At 45.0% G+C, this 19,690-nt stretch overlaps 1 protein-coding gene across 3 annotated transcripts in view; it reads right to left on the bottom strand.

Moving 5' to 3' along the window:
- Positions 1-19,690, bottom strand: part of tex2 (testis expressed 2) — a 29,158-nt gene that overhangs the window by 2,730 nt on the left and 6,738 nt on the right. For 2 of the 3 annotated variants that reach the window (XM_061065358.1, XM_061065357.1), the window contains 10 exons: positions 11,587-13,402; positions 10,330-10,530; positions 8,913-9,276; positions 8,026-8,297; positions 7,447-7,590; positions 7,164-7,263; positions 3,625-3,745; positions 2,362-2,484; positions 1,873-2,082; positions 575-695 (listed from right to left, as the gene is read on the bottom strand). In XM_061065358.1, coding sequence (XP_060921341.1) covers positions 575-695; positions 1,873-2,082; positions 2,362-2,484; positions 3,625-3,745; positions 7,164-7,263; positions 7,447-7,590; positions 8,026-8,297; positions 8,913-9,276; positions 10,330-10,530; positions 11,587-13,377 — 3,447 coding nt within the window. In that variant the 5' untranslated portion in view covers positions 13,378-13,402. The remainder of the gene's footprint in view (positions 1-574; positions 696-1,872; positions 2,083-2,361; positions 2,485-3,624; positions 3,746-7,163; positions 7,264-7,446; positions 7,591-8,025; positions 8,298-8,912; positions 9,277-10,329; positions 10,531-11,586; positions 13,403-19,690) is intronic. The other variant, XM_061065359.1, reaches the window with a different exon arrangement.

The raw sequence follows: 19,690 nt of genomic DNA, 5'->3' as shown, positions 1-19,690 counted from the left end.
TTTTTTGACACTGGTTTGTAAAAGATCCTAAAATCCACCCCCCTCTGCACATGGAGCCCTGTGACATGTTGTGCCTGCAAACCACTGAGGCCTTTTGTTCAAATCCAGATGTAAACACTAACACACAAATGACAAAACATTGCACAGCAGCACTGTATTTTACTGGGGGGGTGCACATAATAATAACCCCCCCAGCAGAGTCAGGCAGGGATAAATGTTGCTGTGTGGGAGAGCTGACAGGGACACAGTAGTTTTCAGGTGAGCCTCAGGGTGGTTATCTGGAAGCAGGCGTATCATTACTGTGGATGGATATATGAGGGGTGGAGAAGCCACAGGCACACTGCTTTGAAGTGCATGTAGGGGGGCACCCATAAATGAATCCTCGTTTATGACTTAAATTCTTGTCCGTTAACATCTGGGGGGGGGGGGGGGGAGTCTCTTTGTCCTCAAGTCATTTTCAGGCCTGCACTTTTTAACCATACACCTTCTCCTTTTGTTAATGTAAAGAAATTGTCTTCATGACATCATAGAAATGCACTGTTTCCTTGTTTTGTTCTTTTTTTTGAGTTCCTACCTGAAACTCCTGGTCCAGTTTCTTCTCAATCCAGTCCGTCACATGAACCAGAGTGACCTCCCTCTCTCCCAGTTTAGGCCGTGCTTTTAGCTCCAGGTGAGGCGGACTCCGGAAACCATACCTAAAACCCAAACGTGTGTCATCTCATCAAAGCTGAAGTATAGTTCGTAGGATCGGCCTCACCAAAACAAATTGTTCATTCACCCTTAGTTCTAGATATATTTTCCAATTTGAAAACATAATATGGCTAAACATGCTTTAAAATCAAGCCCACTATAATGCTCTGTATCTGTGTTTCGTTAAAGTTTTGGCTTGTGACCTTTTTGAACGAGACATCTCGTCACATATGTTTGGCCTAATGTTGACTGTTATTTTTCACTCCAGGATTTTTGCATTTGAAGGATTTTGAGAAGCTTAAAAAGAGAAGGAATAAAACGAGGAGAAATCTGAAAAACATAAGGTGTTTTCAGACCAAACTGTTCTGGGGAAGATTTGGGGAGGAACTATCGAATAGGAAGTTCACTGAGAACTACACACTGTGGGGACTTTTTTTCTTCTGTGCAGCATCTGAAGCAGGAGCTTAAAATAAGTCCTCTAAACAAGGTGCTATAAACTAAAATAGTTAATAGTTTCTGTAGTGTGGTATCAATAAAAAGGGGGGATGGTTCCAATAGTTCCTAGAACTATGGAAAAGTTCCTGCAGTGCGAAAACGCCTATACAATGACCAGTTAGATGTTGATTGAAGTAATGTTTATACAGTACAGAAGCCCTGAACGGACATATGTCCTTACCTTTGATTTTACTCAGTTTCTTGTGATGATGACTAAATGTGATTCTTTTCTCGAGATCTCAACTTATTCATCCCATTTTATCTCGGGATGACAGCGCTGGTTTCCCATGGTAACGAGGTAATTTCAGTCTTTATCTCAAGATCTTGAGACACTGACTCATTACCATATAAAAAAACAGCGTTGTTATCCAGAGATAATACTTTAAATAAGTCTAAATCTCGAGATAACAACAGAAGTTTACTCGTTAACAGAGGAAACAGTAACATAAAATGTATGGATGCATGTCCTCTTAGGGCTTCTGTAATCTAAAGCACACAGTGTGTACTTTAAGATTTCATGCATCTTTCATTCACTGGTGAGAACACACTGTTCAGTCTTTCATTTTATTGTACTGTCTACTTTTGTCCAGCAGAGGGTGCTGAGTCACACCTCATGCCAGGATTCCCATACCTCCACAAACTTAATCCTACAGCCCTCTATGCACTCCTCCCTGGAAGTGAACGTACCATATCCTGTCCGTGGGAGGAGGTGGGATGTTGACTGCCAGCGTCCCGCGGCATTCCTGCACCTCCACAGTGAGCAGCAGGGGCGTGTTGGACACCTCCTCCATCTTCTTCTTAATGAACTCCGTCTCTGTGGCCTTCTGGAAGTACTTGGACTTGGCTATCTTGTCCACAAAGCGCATGATCTTGCTGGGCCTGTGGCCTCCCATATAGCTACGTGAGCAGAGGATGGAAACGGGGGAGGAGGAGGAGGGGAGGCAAGAAAGTGAGTCAGGTTCATCATTTATTCATAACAGCATCTCTTGCTACTCAGCACCCACGATGGAAGGGAGTGACCGGGTGCTACATTAAAACAGCAGCAAGCCTTCGAACATGAAGGAGTGAGTAGGTGGGTGTGTGGAGTGAAAGGGCAGAACGTTCTGCTCTGACACCTAATCTATTTCTGCCCATTCAGACGTGTGATGATGTGGTCGTGAGGAGACATTTGCTCACCCCTCGCCTCCAAGAGGAATGGCTTTGTCGCTGAGGAGTTCAGGGGGATCCTCCTCATCCGACGAGCCAGCACTAGACGATTCCTCATCGCTGTCTGCCAGGCAGTATGTCCGCGGCCTGGGCCTGTCACACACCCACATTAACACACACTTATTGTTGCAGTCAGGCAAAAGGCTCTGCAGACATTAAAGCATCTCTACTTATGTAATTCAGAGGACAATGATCTCTATAGTATCACCCAAGCAAATAAGCTATACTCTAGAACAAAATGCATTATTGCAGTGACAGGCCTTGTTCCAGAACTCACCAATCATTGAGCAGATCCAGTTTGAGCATCCAGAGAGGATTAGTACATGAAGAGAAGAAGGAAGAGCCAACAGAAGAAGAGTAGTTATAGTGAAAAACAAGACTACTAATATGATTCTACATGCAGAAGTACCTCATTAACATCAAGCTAAGAGCGACTTATTTGTCTCAAAGTCTAATCCTTCCAACTTCCTGTTAAGGCCTTTTAACAGAGCATGTATTATTAAATCATTACAAACACTGAGGAGTGAGGACAAGCTGTGCACATCGCCTGAAACATTCTTTATAGCCCCTTTTCACAAACGCACTCCGGACTGTTTCCAGAACATTTCAGGACTGCCCGGCACTGACATTTCCCAGAGTAGCCCTGTCACACACGTCCCTCACAGAAGGAGATTTTCCCTGTCAGACGAGGTGGGGGGTCTCAGAAGGCAGGACAGGACATAAAAAGGACACTGTGGAAGTCAGATGGTGGACGAAGCAACCGATTCTGAGGCCATGATAGTCTTTGACATAACATCAATGATTTGTGTTGACGGGTGTTTTCACACAAAGGCAAAAAATCAGAGACAGAAAGCGGGGAATGACATACGGGAAAAGAGCCACAGGTGGGACTCGAACCCAGGCAGTCCACTTTCAAGGACTTAAGCCCTCTGTGCATGAGGCGCACACACTAACCACTGACTACCCTACCCCCGGGTGATGTTCCCTAGTGGCCAAAATATAACAACAAACATTTACCCATCAGCCTACCCTGTCTTCTTGTGAAAATTTTACAAGGATAAAAAATCTGGATAAAGTCCGGCTGTTTGCATTCAGACATGAAAATGTCTGGAAACTTTCAGGAGAACGGTGCATACGTGAAAGGAGCTTCAAAAAATAAATGTTGAAGTCAGACTGAGCCTCATTAGCTTCATTTGGAAACTCTAAAATACTGCATGTGATTGAAAGCCTCACCACTCCTTCCCATGCTCCCCGAGCCCCTCGCCCTCCTTCCCCAGACGGGCCAGGTTCATCTTTGTCTCTAACGTCATGAGGAAGGAGCCTGTGTAGGAGACCTCCAGATCGAACCACAGACCTGCACAGAGAGAGGGAGTGAAAGACACAGAAATGTTCCGGTTTTTAGAATTATAATAATATAATAATAACTCAGAGTGCCGTTTTATGTGAACAAACATTACCTCCTGTCTGGTGTCTAAATGCTGCGAGGCCCCTACAGAGCCGCCAGGAAGAAGACCCATCCTCCAGCAAACACCGAAAAGGTCAGTGCAAGGGCAGAAGCAACCTCCTTATTGGCTGATTACAAAAGGCTATACTTCCTGTTCAGGAAGTATAGCACATCAATCGTCTCAGGAGGCAACAGGATGCTGCAGATTTCAAGCCCCCTGCTGTCGAGCTCAATGAATCCTGACTTCACAACTAACAAGGGGTGTTTATGACCTCTTCATTTCCCTGTCTCCATAAATCACTCGTTGATTGGTATGTGTGTGTGGCAGCGGTTCAAAGAGAAGCTAAATGACAAGGTCAAGTCAGAACAACTGAGACATGTTGATGTCTCTGTCCAGAACATGAGACACAGGACAAAGACATAATCTTGACTTGTCTGCTTCCACTTATAACCATGCAGCGTTTCTACAAATAACTGAGAAATGAGTCAAACATGAGAAAACACTTATGATGAATTAACAGTAACCTTTAATAATGTATATGTATTTATTATATTATATATTATATTTATGTTTCATATTTATATTTACTTTATTTTGATTAATATTCTAGTTTTTTTTTGATCCTTTAACCACTTGTTTCTATTTCTTTTACTGCTCTTACCTTCTTATTTCTCTTTTTATTTTGCTTTTAGCTCTTTTAGTTTTCTTATTATTCTTATTATTATACTTATCTTTTTAAATCTTTGCTCCTCTTGGTCTCAGCTCGTGTTGTTGGGTTCTTGTGTTACCTGGGTTCTTATCATGGTTCTTGTGATGGTCGGGTTATATATGTCTGTTGGGTATCGTGCACTTTGGGTTCTTTTCTGTTGAATTGTATTTAATTATTTTTAGTATTTTGCATTTGTTTGTTCTTGCTGTTGTTTATGTTCTTCTGTGTTTGCTTTAGTTTGCTTTGTTCTTGTTTTTGCTGCTACAAAATCAAACAGGACAACCATGACGAGGTCATTCACCCCTTGCACAGCCTTTGGTTACACTTTCCATGGACAAGATTCATAAGATTGCTACACGTTGAAAACAATGAACAGGACAAGGTCAGCAAAGGGTTAAGAGGTAAGCTTTGTCCACAGGGGGCGCCACAATAGACACAAACTAATGATCCCTCACAGGAGCTTTTCACTCTGACTGAACACTGAACACATATTGTTTCCATCTGAACTTGTCTCTCTCTTTAACACTGAGATATTCTATGAAATTGGTATTTTAGTCTCTTATGGTTTCTAGTGTGCTTTCAACTGTAAAACAAAGTCTAGATACTAGATCCAAAATATTATTTGTTTATATAATTAATAATTCCCAGCACTACTTTTTGCAAGTCTGTGTGAATTTCCTCCTTCTTAATGAATATTTTATACTTTATTTGAAATCAAATCATGTCCTCCAAACATTAAGAAGTCTGGAAGCAGCGTCCCCGCCTACGAGATGTGAAATCAGGTATGTTACTAACGAAGCATGCAGCAACATCTAGACATGCCGTTCCCCCGGGACTCATTATGTGTCGGGCTCCACTGATTATGCTTTGTGAGTATATTTCTGTGGGCGTGTTGGTTCAGACAGAACACATTAATGAGCCTTGCAGCCTCAACTGTGGAAATGTGGCTGACAGGAGAATGACTCATCATGACTGGGAATAAGAATAGGTATTACCTCGTCTTATATCTTCAGGATTAAATTAGACGAAGCAGACTTTGGACAAACCCGAATATTTCAAAATGAGGAGAGACACTGTAAATCCTTTGTTCTGCTTTCCATTTTTAAAGCACTACCACCAACCGTTGAAAAGTAAATCTCAGAACATGCCCCCAACTCTCCATCTCAAGCTTCCTTTTCTGCACTTTTAGCCCAAACCAGCCGCCATGATGGGAAATCATCTCTCTGTGTCCCACTCCCTTTGCTGGAGCTCAAGTCATGTAGTGGGCAGGGTGAGTCACTGTTTGAGCTATGTATGAGGGGCACCCAAGACTTGAAGTCTAATTAGTGGGACTTAATAAAGCGAGGCACAGAGAGAGAGGGCGAGATACGAGAGGCGAGAGGGTTGGAGGAAATGTCTTAAAACATAAAGAAGAAGGAAAAGCTTTGGGAGGACGGCCCCGGATCATATAGGCTATCGCCCAACAACATCTGAGAAAGACCGCCAACGACTTCCTGTAAAGACTTCCTTTTGCATGCAGTCCATTTCAGTCCAGTCAGTAGCTTGAGAAACGACTGAGTGTTTAAAAGCAAAGCGAAACCCGCCCCTCGAGATACATCTCCAAAGTTAATGCCATTATTTCTAAGGTCATTACATCCCACAGAAGAGCGTCCATTCATCTGTTTCAGGTGAGTCTCAGTTTAACTGTAAATAGTAAGTCTCACAGAGGCTTCACTCTGGCTCACTTCAGTGGTTGTGATTCCAAAAATCAGATTTTCTTGTGACTTACTTGCAAAACTTCGCAGAAATAAAATCATCCTAATGCAAAATTGTAAAAGTGACAATACATGTTTGGTCAAGAGGAGAAGAAAATGACTTTTCAAATGTTTGTTTTCATTTCTAATGTACTCCAGAAAGTCATGCAATCTGAACGCTGATTTACTTTTTCGACACAGTGGCAGATTGTTCGATTTAGTTGAAATGTGTGATGTAGAACAGATTGTTGGCTGCTCTTAAATGCAGACATCTGTTTATAGAGATACACAAATCATAGCAAGATTACGCCTGATGCGAGCCGGGAAGATGTTACGGAGGACGACGCTGCTGCCTGTTATTGCTTACACCAAAGCCTGCTGATATGTGATAGGTCAGTACTACTGGGACTACAAACAGAAACCAGAACACTTTACATACAAAACTCCAGACCCTGAGCTAAGATGCTGCATCTTGATGTAGAGTCTGTAAACAGAGGTTATTGGTAGGATAAAGAATTATTGGAAAGAGAGATGAAGGAAATGAAAGGGTTGAGAGGAAAATTAAAGTCGGATCATGTCAGAAAGGCAAGATGGAGAACAGCAGAGGAAGAAGACTGTATGATTGTACAACATTTTTTGGTGGCTCGCTGTATGAGAGAAATCAGGACAGAGCATTCACAATCGTCTGCATGGCTCTGCTCTCACTGTGCGAGTGTGTGCAGTCATACGACGAAAATTTCAAACATGCCAGAAAATCATCCGAACGGTCGGGAGCAGCTGATCTGGCCGCGATCAGCCAGCCTGTCTCAGTGTAGACTGCATGTACAGTGTACAACTGGCTTTTAGTAGCACACCAACCACAACACTGTGTTGCATATTTCTTACCTTGGTGGTCCACAGAAGGTTTAGAGGCATGGAGAATCTTTGGAGTAGAGAAGCCCATGTCCAGCTCTGTCAGAGTCAGCTCATTCATCACATACGGCAACTGAAAAGACACAAAACACTTCAGCCTTCATGGGCTGAGACGGAAAACGACATCTTACACAGCCATCAGTGATATAAACTTCTCTTAAAACTGATCACTCTGGAACTCTGAGAATCTTTTTTTTTCTGATTTGGTAGTTTCACCATGGATGTATATTTGTTCAAAGCTAGCACCAGTACCCACCCGGATCTTACTGAGCTTCATTTGGATCTTTTTGGAGACCACATTGGCCCAGTACTTCTCTCCCAGGAAGTCCCAGAATATCCTTCCTAGAAAAGCATTGACCCAGGCCTCAGGCTCCGCAGGCTCCTCTGAACTCCTGCATAACTGAGGGGACACACATGCAGGAGTTCATTGTTCAGCTTTAATCTTTCCGATGTGAAGTAAATCAAATAGATTGTCATTGCGTATAACAGCACAGGATTAAGGTTAGAGGCTACGTCGAGCCAGTTTGAACTCCTCTGTGCCCAACATACTCTCAAAATAAACTAGATAGACCTTGACACTTTGCCCCTCTGCATGATGGCTCACAAGATTTAAGGTACTGTGTGGAGATTACTTGTAAATAAATAAGATAAAAATGAAATTAAAACAACTTTTAACATGAATGTGGATAAGAGGCAAGTTAAAAAATCCATCCTCCTCTGCCTTTACCTGCTAGCTAAAGCATCACTAGTAACGCTAGTGAGCAATTAGGATGCCTAACAGCTCGCCTGTTGGCTGTCTCTCTTTCAACCTTTCATGTGCTCTTCTGTCACTGACCTTTTTGGTAGTTTTGGGGCTGCTCTCAGGGCTGTTCCCGGGGCTGTCGGTGGCAGTCGGGCTTCTCTGTGGTGCTTGGGGGTTGACATATTTGGCCATGTACACGTTATAGTCCAACAGCATCTTCTGCCTCATGCCTCCAGCGGAGGAACAGGACAGGCGGGGCTGAGGCAACTCCTCCAGGCTCCCCCGGCTGCTGCTCCTGCTGTCGGCCTCCAGGCCTCCGCCGGCAGACTGGGTGCTGCTGCTGCGGCTGTGGGAGGGCAAGAAGGCTGGAGCGCGAAGAGTGAACGGAGGTTAATGTGATAGATGTGCAGCAACTGCGTTTTCAGAAACTTCAATCAATGCATCATATTTCACATACATTAAGATTTCTCAAGACTTTGTGTAGCCTTGTATCGTCAGCATTTTATGTCATTTCTCACATTATGCTGCAACACTCTGAATCAGCATGCTTTACACTATCCTCCCACTCGCTCATAGTACCCCTGTATTAGTCATTTTCAATATAAACGCTATTTATATCCACCGAACAGCCTCCTATTTAAATCACGTTTCTGTAATCCTGTTTCTACAGCAGCGCTCTTATCACTGGACGGTGACAGTGTTAGTGTTTCCCCTTTGAATTGGGCCTTATCCTTGCATGCTTATATTACACAGTGGAAACCGATGCTATAATATGCTGCTTCTCTGTGCATGTAATCCTGCTGACCCATTCACACTCATCTGTTAGCTCAGTCGAGGGGATTGGCATTCCCTAAGCTGCGGCTTATGAACAGATCTGATGGCTGTGCAGCGACATACTCGAGAGAATGGCTTTTTGGTCCGCAGGAAGATGTGTGTGTGACAGTATCTGATACTGTACAAGTTTCGGTCTCAAGACTCACCACTCTTGCAGATGCCAGGCAGACTGCCGCTTCTCCCCTCTGACTTCATCCTGGATGCCACAAGAAACCTCCTAAACCACTCCTCCTTTTCCCGACCGGTCCTCCCAAACAGGTAGATTGTCAGATCCCCCCCTCCAGAGGTTGGCCTTTTGGGTTCCTCTGCTGCTCCTGCTCCTTCAACTTTCTCGCATTTGTCTGTTCGCTCTAGCTTCTCGCCCACACCCGAGGATTTTTCCTCCGCAGCTTCGGGCTTCTCTCCCTGGGCTTTGGACATGAAGTCCTCCTGCTTGGCCAGCTCGATGCAAATTGGGTACTTCTTGTTCCAAACTCTCTTCCTGGCCAAGCTCTGAGGCACCAGCTGGATCTGCAGGGGAGTCCAAACAATTGAAAACGTTTCCGGGGCAGTTGATTGCACACGTTACTATCAGGACAAACAGAGAAAAATCGAGCTCCAGCCGTAGAGCAGTGTTAGAATTACAAATATAATGTGGCAGACTGGCCCCAGGGTGTGTGTTGTCTACAGCTATGAGGGGCTTCAAACTATTTAAATAAGAGAAACACCAACAGAAACAGGAACACAGGCAGCAGAACGAGTACAAATGACTCATCTTTGATGTATCCACAGCATTTGTCTTTGAACAACATATTAAAAATGTCCGTGCACTTGATTATATGGAGAGGTGCAGTTTAGTTAGTATTTTCCATTATTCTGAGGGGACAGTAAATGAACATGAATACATGGATATTAAGTGGTGTAATGTATGTGAGTTTTGTAGCTTTGTGGTGTTATGGTGGGCGTGGGAGTTGGCAGATCTCAGAATAGAAAATAAAACAGATCTTGACTGTGAGAAGTCAAATGAAAATGAAAGTTTTTGTACATTATTATGTTTAAAAAAGCTTTATAGATGTCGAGACTTAACATCCACAATAATGATGCTGAGATGTTCAATACAGGAACAAAATGAGTTTGAGAGTAGAGTAGCTGCATGATGTAAACGACCCCAAGAACCTCCCTGGTCACCGATACACTGACATGACAAATGTCTTCTTACTGTCTGGCCTTCAGATGTACAAAACCACAGAGTCAGCACAAAGACAAACCCAAGCCAGTGCAGGGTCAGTGACCTGTGATATTCACTCTGTGTTTACACACTGTGTGTGACTCTAAGTGGCTCTGTCACTGAACATGACCTATTAGCAAACATGTACTCAGGCAAAAGGAAATAGGAGGAGACGTGTGCTTCATGTCACTGTGTGTTAAGCTTATCATCAAGCACACAAATAGACTGAGGAGCCAGACGAGACAAAACACACATCGAACACATTAATGTCTCCCAGAAATATTTCACAAAGATACACTTCTTCTTCTTCTCCTCTTTGACCACATAAATAAACCAGCCAAATATAACCGGCGCACCTTGCTGTCAGTGAGGTCATAGATCTTCTGGCTGATGTAGGTGACGTCAGGTTTGGGCTCGTTGTGCGTGGCGCGGCGGGAGATGTTCCTGTTGGGCTTGGACAGACGCAGGACGGAGCCCTCGAGGCGGACGTAAACAGAGTGGGTGAGGGTGGCGTGGTACATCTCCGGGTTGTAGCTGTGGATCTCATTCATCCAGCCCTGAGAGAACGAGGGGAGCGGAGAGGGGAGAGGGGATCAGCTGACACTGACACTGAGGTTCAAGTCACAAAAGGCGGAAAAGAGTTTCAGTTTGAGAGAAGTAATGGAAACTTTGGTAACCTTAAACCCCGACCATGACATGCCACGCTAATGAGGTAAGTTAAGCCTGTTTCTAGGATTGTCTGGTGCCTTTGCAACTCCAGGGATACGAGATAAATAAGTCCAGATCGAAAGAAAACAACCATTAATTTGATTTAAATCTGTGTTCCTGATGTCACAGAATAACAGAGTCAAAGAAATGTATGCATGCACATACAGGGCTTTTGTAGTCAGCAAACATGCCTCTTTATAAAGTTCTCACTCAGAGTGGAGGTGCATCAAAAAGATCAAAAAGAACAACAAAACTTAAAGTGGACCATCTGACTTCCTGTTGCTCCTCAGACGTAGAGATAGAGGAACAGGAAGAGGAACTTTGCCCTCTCTGATGTGGCAGCCGGATTGTTTGCATGCGTGTGTAACGTCCTGCACAACCACAGAGCTCCTCCTCTGGAACAGCTGTACCCTCAAGCCACTAGGCTCTTCTGTGCAACAGATTGGTACCCACTGAAGCACACACACACACACACACATACGATACACATGCTTACATAACTCCTCAAACTACCAAACATTTCTACTGAGAACAGAGAGCAGACATGTCGGTGCTCTTAATGTGATATTTGGCTTGAAGCTAAACTGTGCCTCTAATATAACCTCAATATGTTTCTGCTGGTCCCCATGAGGCTGCGCAGAGTTTCATTCTCATTCATACTCCCACCTTATCAGTCCCAAAGGAGGCTCGGAGGGAGAAAAGCCAATTCAACGGGAGCAACGGGGGAAATTTCGGCGCTGGGCTTGCGTTCCAGGATGTTTAAAGATAGAGTAAAGACACAAAAACAAAGCTCTTGGGGGGGGGGGCAACAACTGCTGCACGCTAGCAGTGAACTCATTATGCTTAATAATAAATCTCACCATCCTGTGTTCTGTTTTCGGCACTTTCAGAGCAACAGTCCTCACCTTGAATATCCCCGGCTCTTTGATGTCCAGCTGGGCCACGTTCCACTGCTCTATCCTTCGCCTCCATCTTCTAGTCACCAGCGGCGAGCCACGAGAAGAGGACGTCCAAAGGATCAGCAAAAGTATCATGAAGCCAGCTACTATCCCATGCACCACTGCACAAACATATGGAGGCACTGGGAGGAGCAAATACCAGTACACCAACTGTGTGAGGAGGATGAGGCCAGTCACAGGTACAGTCTCTAAGTCCTCGTCCACTTCCTCCTCCTCCTCCTCCTCCTCCTCCTCCTCCTCTGTGTCCAGTTCACTACACAACCCTGTGCTACCAGCGCGAGGCTGCCGGGACCCCGGACGATCCGCGTCTGGTGTTTCTGTGTCCGTACAAATGTCAAAGTCTTCGCTGTACAGCTCACAGAAGTCCTCGTCTTCCTGTCGAGCCACCAGCGCCGACATGGAGCATCGGCCCAGGGTGAGAGATGGAGACTTGGGGAACGTGGACGAGGAGGTCTGGTTGAGGACTGGGGCGGGCGCCAGCGACGGGAAGGAGAAAAAAACAGAGTCGGGACCCTTCCCTGTCGGGGTTTCCTCCTCGTCCTCCTCGCCCTCTGCGCCTTCCTCCTCCTTGATGCTGTAGTTGTTGTTACTTTCTGCGTGTCCGTTCACAGCAGCGCCTCCGCTGAGCTCGGACGCACTCGAGGACAGAAATTTAGCCCTGTGAGCGCCGCTTACACCGGCCCCCATGCCGGACTCATCCCCCATGATTTTACTAAAAAGCTGCAAGGGGTCCGACATCACCTCCGACAGCCGCCGCTTAGTATCCTCTATCCTTGCCTCCACCTCTTGGACCTTGAAGAAAGACCTCCCGTCCGGGGACATGATGGGGGAAGACGGGGCGGTCTTGGAGTCTCCTCCTGCCTGATGGACAACAACAGGGCAGGAGGACAGGCGAGGCTGGGAGAACTGTTTGAAGAGCTGCATGTTGCGAGGCGGCGCCCGCTGCGATGGCTGGGCTTGATGCGGCTGATGAGGAGGTTGGTTGTGATAGTGATGGAGAGGCACATCCTGATGCTCAGCCTTCGACGGGTCCGTGGAAAGGGACTTGACGAAGGATTTCATTAAGTGACGGTGCCTCGTGTGAGGCGGCGCGTTTGCAGCAGGCGCGGGAGTGCTTTCTCGAGTCTCGACGTCGTTGGACAGAGACCGGACCAGGCTGAGGAACGGCTTGGAGGAGGGCAGCGCCGCGGACTTGCAAGGGGAGGAGGAGCCGGAGTTTGTGCAGGGGGGGTTTGCTGAGGGTCGATCGGAGGGCCAAGAGGAGCTGGCGGGAGGGTTGGAGCTCAGATGGGAGTGGGTGGAGGAGGGAGTGATCGTCATGGCTGGAGAAGGCATGTGTGGTAGCAGGTCTGAAGACTGAACAGACAGGGTGGTGGATAAGACGGGGAGCACAGCAGCCCCCGAGGATGTATCCCCACCCGCAGCCTCAAACAGCAGCTCCTCCTTTGCCTCCAAGGCCGAGGCGACAGACTGCTCATCCGCCCCCGAAGCTTCTAGACCTCGAGGTCCCCCTGCAACGTCAAGCCCAGGTTTAGCTCCATCAGACCCAAGAGAAACCCCGTACAGCTCCTCGTCCTCGTCGTCTTCCTCCTTCCCCAGAGCCGAGAAGTGGATGGTGATGGTGTCGCGGGAGAGGGAGCGCTGCACCTGCAGCTTGGGTCCGGGGGCCTGACGAGGGGGAGTAGTGTCGGCATGCTGGCCACTTCCCCTGCTGCTGCTGCTGCCCTGAGTGCTCATCACCACCCTGCACAGGGCTCACAGCCTGGGAGAGACACGGAGACAGAAGAAGAAGCACAGTTTTAACGACCGCTCAAACAAGGACACATTGGTATAAAACATACAGGAAGGTAAATAGGGCTGGGCGTTTTATATCATGTCTTTAAGATACATCGATATATTTTCAAACGAGATATAGAGTACTGTCACTGTCTTGAAGCAAAACTTAAAAAAAAAAAAAAAGAAACACCTTCAAAATAAAATATTCAGCTGTATGTATTTTGTTATTCAGGAAAGGAGCTTTTTTTTGCATCTTTTAATTAAGAACTGACTTAGGAATAAAAAAAATTGAATATGATTTTTGGTCCATATCGCTGAGATACGATACGACACATTCCTTTTTTAACATCAAGTTGCCTTAATTGTCACAGTGGTTATGCAGATCTAAAACCCCATAGAAGTTGGATTGAAGAGAGACATGACGATGCTGCTGTGAAAAAAAACATTATTAACTGTTAAAAAAAGGGACATTAAAGGAGCAATATGTAACTCTGACACCTAGTGTTTAAAATGGGTACTGCAGTCCAAATTCAAAACATTGGAGATAGCTGTTACTAGTTCAAAAAAAGGCCTCAAGACTTTGTGTCCAAACTAATTTCAAACTAAAACTCCAAGTGTCCAGCTTTCAAGTCAATAAAAATGCAATGAGGAGAAGTATTCTTATATCGCCTCTGTCACTACGTCCCTACACTTTGTTTTCTACTTTGTTAGGACCGTCGTGTGTTTCAGTCATCTCTGGGCTTTACAGTGCAAACATAAATACAATAAACCCTCGTTCTCCCACTCAAGCATGATAATAAGCAAGACCCAATCACCAAACGATGAAGCTGTTCGGCTCCACTGATCACAGGAACAAGGAAACTATTGTGTAGTCTGAACACAGCAGAACCAGAGTCATCCATCATGCACTGATTTCACCCAATGAGGCCTCGAGTTGTTATTGAGCTGTTGTGCATGCTTACTCTTCCACATCTCGTAGAGGCCATCATCCCTGGTTAGCATTCTCAAACAGGCAGAGCAAAACAAGCACACACAAACACAAATATAGACCCATTCACAGACAGCCACAGAGTCACTGTGGCTCCCTGCTGATAAAAATGGAATAGAAGAAGGAGGCACGAGCAGTTTGCTTGTGTGATCGTCTGAGTTTCTGAGAAAGCCCTGGCGGCCCGTAGGGGGCTCTCCGGTTGGCACTGCATCTCCAGAGATTGTATTTGCTGGGATGTAATAACAGAGCGTTTGACTTTCCCAGCCAGCCACTCACTTGGCTGTGCTACATTAGGATTTGTGTGTGTGTGTGTGTGTGTGTGTGTGTGTGTCATTTTGAGTGTATGTTTGTGTTGAGTCAGTGCTGCATGGCTTTGCTAGGGGCAAAGGAGATCCAATAAAGACAAAGAAAGAGAGAGACAGTAAAAATGAGCAACAAAAGGAGAAAGAGGAAGACCCGTGGGGGGGGACTGTGGAGGCTGCGGACGACCTTTCAGAGACGAGCTTTTGAGGTGGAATTCACTAAAAGATGAAAAAAAGGCAGAGAGAGAGAGAGATACACAAACAAGTGAAAGTGACAGAGAGGAGAGAGGAGAGAGAAAGGAGGAGACAAATGAGTGTGCAGACAGTGCCATGGAGATGGAAGTGTTTGTTGTTTTCAAAGCCTGAAGGACAGACGCTAACACGGTGGAGGTCGACGAGGTGAGCAGAGGAGGATTGTTCCACATTTTCCTGGTGTCAGGTTTTTAGAGGGGGGGGGGGGGGCAGCCAAAAGACAAACGAGGCTCAGCATTGCCAAGAAAGCCTAAAATGTGCCAGATCTCCAGGCTTGCATGAAGCTATACCTGATTCATTTCTGTGGTGCATGATGCATCACTGTAATATAGACGAACAGGTTTTAATTGAGGTCATATACCTGTAAAGCCCAGAAGAGCCTCGGCTGTATATGAGAGCTAAATCATGGCTGACAAATTAGAAATACGTGTACTGCTCCTCTGGTTGAATGCGGTGCATGTCGGCTGACAAGCCCACAGGTTCAGTTATTTCCTCCCATTAAAAGGCCTGTGTTTGTATAAGCAGCGTGAAGAGGACGAGGACGAGGAGGACGAGAGAAGAGGAGTCAAGTCTGGCATGGACACAAGGTTCATCCAATTAATCAAAGCAAGCAAAGCCACTTTAATCAGCTAAAGGCAGCACCGAGGGGGGAACGGGGAGAAAGGCAGAGAGGTTAAAAGCAGCAGGATAAAGAATGATATAAGAGGATGGACAGGCAGTAGGCAGGGAGAGAGGTGCAAAGCAAACAGAAGACTGCAAAAAAATAGAGCAGAAATATTGTGAAGAAAATTCTTGACAGTATATCTGTGATACCTTTTTTAATCTGTAATACAGATATTATGTCCATGCTATATACATTATAATGAATAAACCCAGAAACCTCATCTTTCATGTCTTTAAGATCAGGCAGAGAAGTTGAAAAAAACACACGCACTGTGATTGTGTTTTAAAGAGGAGGAAGAGGTGGGTGTGGAGAGAGATGGAGATGTATTTATGGTCAACAGTTTGTGCCTCTTTCAGCACATCTCGTCTCTCTTCTCCCAGCTGAATCATCCACCGAAAACCACTCCAATTCACTCCAAGTTAAGAGCCAAGAAGTGCTCTTCATTAGAGAACTCCAGCTGTGCCTCGATGATCTGTGCTCCTTATACTCTCACTCAAACTGCAGCTGATGTATCGGGAGACTGATGCAGCGGCTGATTCCATATTTTCTGACAGACTCACCTGGTCTCCTCCTCTTTCCTCCTCTCTGTGTCTGATGGATGTGAGATACTTCTAGGCTGTCACACAAGCTGACAAATACCAGACTCCGGGGAGGCACGAAGGAGTGGCATGGAGAGTGTGCTTGTCTCTCGCTCTGTGAGGTGTGAGAATGGACTCCTAGGAGTGACATGAAGTCATCTAGAAGGAAATGAAGTTCACTTTCAGAAAAAGTTTGGGAAATCTGTTTATCAATTTGTCTGTAAGGGCGCCATGAGGCATAGGTGTTATGTTGCTTGCCACCTATATAGGCTTTAGTCCCTGAGACGGGCGTCCCGGGTTCGACTCCGACCCTCTGCACGTCGTTCCCCACCCTCTCATCCCTGTGTCCAACTCTCTCCACTCTCCTTATTCATGTGTGGCGGGGACTTTAGAGTATCTTCGTCGTTTGAACTGATGTGGACCGACCAACGACAACACAAGTTGAAGATGACTGCACAATAATTGCAGAGCTAGGTAGTTTGATCTGGTTACCGTGACAACCACACACTGCCACCCCTAAACACATTTTTATGGATTCATCCTGCTCTGCAAGTGAGGCAGAGAAGGATCACGTGTAATAGAGAGCAGTTTTTATCATTTCTCCTGTTGTATACTTTTAAAGTTCAGCCTACCCTTGCTGTTTTTTTTTTTGTTTTTTTTTAAAGTTTCATTTCCCATTGATGTTGGCATACTAGATTTCAGAGATCAAACAGAAAAGTTAAAGAAGGGAAAGAATCGCAGGCTGGCGTCTCGGGCATACTGAGTGGATGAGTTTGACATTGTGGGAAAATGTAAAGCAGGGTTGAGTGAGAAGCAAGTCGGCGAGGGACATTAAAGAGGAGGATGAGAGTGGAAAGATAGATGTTGGGGTTATGGAGAGAGAAAAGGAGAGAGGAGACCTGATGGAGTGGTTGATTGTCACTAACCGTCATGAAACTAAAACACACAAGCACTAAAGCAAAAGCTTCCACATACACACACACACATGTTTACAATGAGCTCATTGGTTACATCATGCAGACAGTTCATTCATTCATTCTAGCTTTATTTAAATCTCAAAAAGCATTGAGGGTGTGTCTGAATTTTCACTGATGTCGAGAGAGCATCAAAACTCAACTACACTCAAACAATAAATACAAAGAAGAAGCCAAACAACACAATTAAAAGCAGTTTACATGCAAAGGCAGAGTAGTTTGTTGTCATAGTTTTGAATTGACCAATAGGAACAAGAGTATGCTGCAGAGTGTTCATGTGGATGCAGCTGAGGAGCTAGAGGCCGTTTTGCCCATTGTCTGGACGTGACCGAATGCAAACAGAAGTGAACAGGTAATGAGCACAAAGCAGGTTTGGACAGAAAAAAATAAAATAAAAAACACAAAGGTTAGGGTGGGTCGTGTCCTATGTGGCACAATGCAGACCACAAACAGAGGCAGGTAAACACACCACAGGCCTTTTATAAGCCATGGTTAAAGCAGTGCAGCTCTGACAAGACTTTACCTGAAACTAGGCGCATAAACAGGACTGTTCACTTAGTATATGAAGATGCACTTTAGAGATATGCAGCACGGGAATAAGGGAAATTAAAAGAAAGTAAGATTTTCACTGGGTTTTTTTCCCCCCGATGTTACTTCAATAAAAAACAAGAAGAGAAGTCAGGAAAATGTAAAGGCCACATGTACCAAGCAAGCAAACCCTTGGTTACCTTCGAAACAGAAGGAAACTCTGACCTGACTCGGACGAGGAGGAAACAGCGCAAGAGGCATAAAATAAAGTCTTAAAATAGCTCCGGTGAGAGCGTGGGTGCTGTCGGGGCGTTAGTGCCAAAACATGGAGTTGGACAGTTTGCAAACTCACATGGGGACGGAAGTATGGAGGAACAAAAGGAAAAATAAGAACGAAGAGTGACGCAAGCACAGGTTTTCAGTCTGCTCGGTCCACAGGAGCGTCTGCCGCACGCCAGCCTGTGCAAATAAAGGTTTCATTTAAACTTAACAGCAATTATTTCCAGCCCCAATAGTAGATCTATGGGGATCCATTTTCAGCTTTAAGTCATTAAACATTTCTTCATAAAAAATCTGAAAAAAGGGCTTTTTAAAATAGTATTTGCTTTTTAGTTTTTTCCTTTGATTGGTAGGATAGCTGAAGAGGGACAGGAAATGTGGGGAAAGGAGGAAAAAGGGGATGATATGCACGCATTGGTCCCTAGGTTAAGGTTAAACCATCGAGCAGTGCACAAAGTGCTTTGTCTCTGTACAAGGGTAAACCTTCTCTGCAGACTGAACTAATCCAGTAGTCCCACTAGTTCTTAATAACAATCCAACTAGCAGCTTGAGACGCGAGAATGGAGCTGAAGTCAAGAGCCTAGCCCCTTTCACACCTGCACTGCTCTCTGCTAAATTCACCAGACATTTTTCCGGATGAGCTACATGTGTGAACGGCCGAATTTTAACACTAAATTTATCTATTTAACTTTTTCCTGCCAGCCTACCAGTCAAATTTCTGCATGAAGTCATGTTGAGGTGATCTGTGAACCCAGGCTGCAGTGCTGATGTTTATCATGTAAACAGTGGTAAACCGGTGGGATCTTCTTGCATGGAGGGAGGATACTTCATACTCTTTTCCGCTCATCAGTGTGTTCATTTCCACTCCATCGTTGATACGTTGAGTACATCCAATTACAGGTAGCATTGATATAAAAGGGGGAAAAAACAGTTGCTTTGTCTGCCATCTTGGATTTGTTGTGAAAACTACACTGTGACACCCGCAGTGAACTTTTACATGTCATGTCTCCTGAGATCTCATCAACACCTGTTCGACAGGCAAGTCATTCGCTGTGAGGAACATGTGTGAAAGGGAGAACTCTGAAAAGTGTCAGGGGGCAGGCTGTCCTCAAATTATTTTGGAGATTTTCAGGAGTGCATGTGTGAAAGGGGCTAAAGCTTACAGCTAACCTCTATTAACACACCTCTGCAAAGGCAAGGAAGGAAAAAACTTCATTGTTAACAAATGAGAAATGATTGCTGCTTCACCAATCCATTATGCCTCTTGCAATCTATCCACACACTGTTTTTCTGCATGTATTTAAAGCTGCTTCAGTTCCACGCCTTCCTTCCTCTGACTACAAACAGGCTGGCATCTGAAACAAGAAAACTTCAGGTTCCAAAATGTTCAGATCCTGCACTCATATTCTGATAGATGTTTAAAGAGATGACGACTGAATTGACTCATAGCATTAGATGTACCCAATATGAGTGAATATGAACAGAAAACAAAAGTGCATGGTGCCTCCCCCTTGTGAAACTGCAGGTATGACGTATTACCCAGAAACCCCAGATCCTCAGTGAGATTATTATGATCAGAGAAGCAGCTGTTGAATGCATTGAATAAATAATGCTTTGAACACAATGCAGCAAAATGTACCTAAAATAAAAAAATGTTGGAGAAAATAATCCCACAGCAGACTGTAGGGACGGATTTGATGTAGCTGTTC

This window comes from Labrus mixtus, chromosome 20, assembly GCF_963584025.1.
Source record: "Labrus mixtus chromosome 20, fLabMix1.1, whole genome shotgun sequence".
NCBI lineage: Eukaryota > Metazoa > Chordata > Actinopteri > Labriformes > Labridae > Labrus > Labrus mixtus.
The sequence above is the reverse complement of the archived record's forward strand: the minus strand, read 5'-3'. Positions and strand labels throughout refer to the sequence as shown.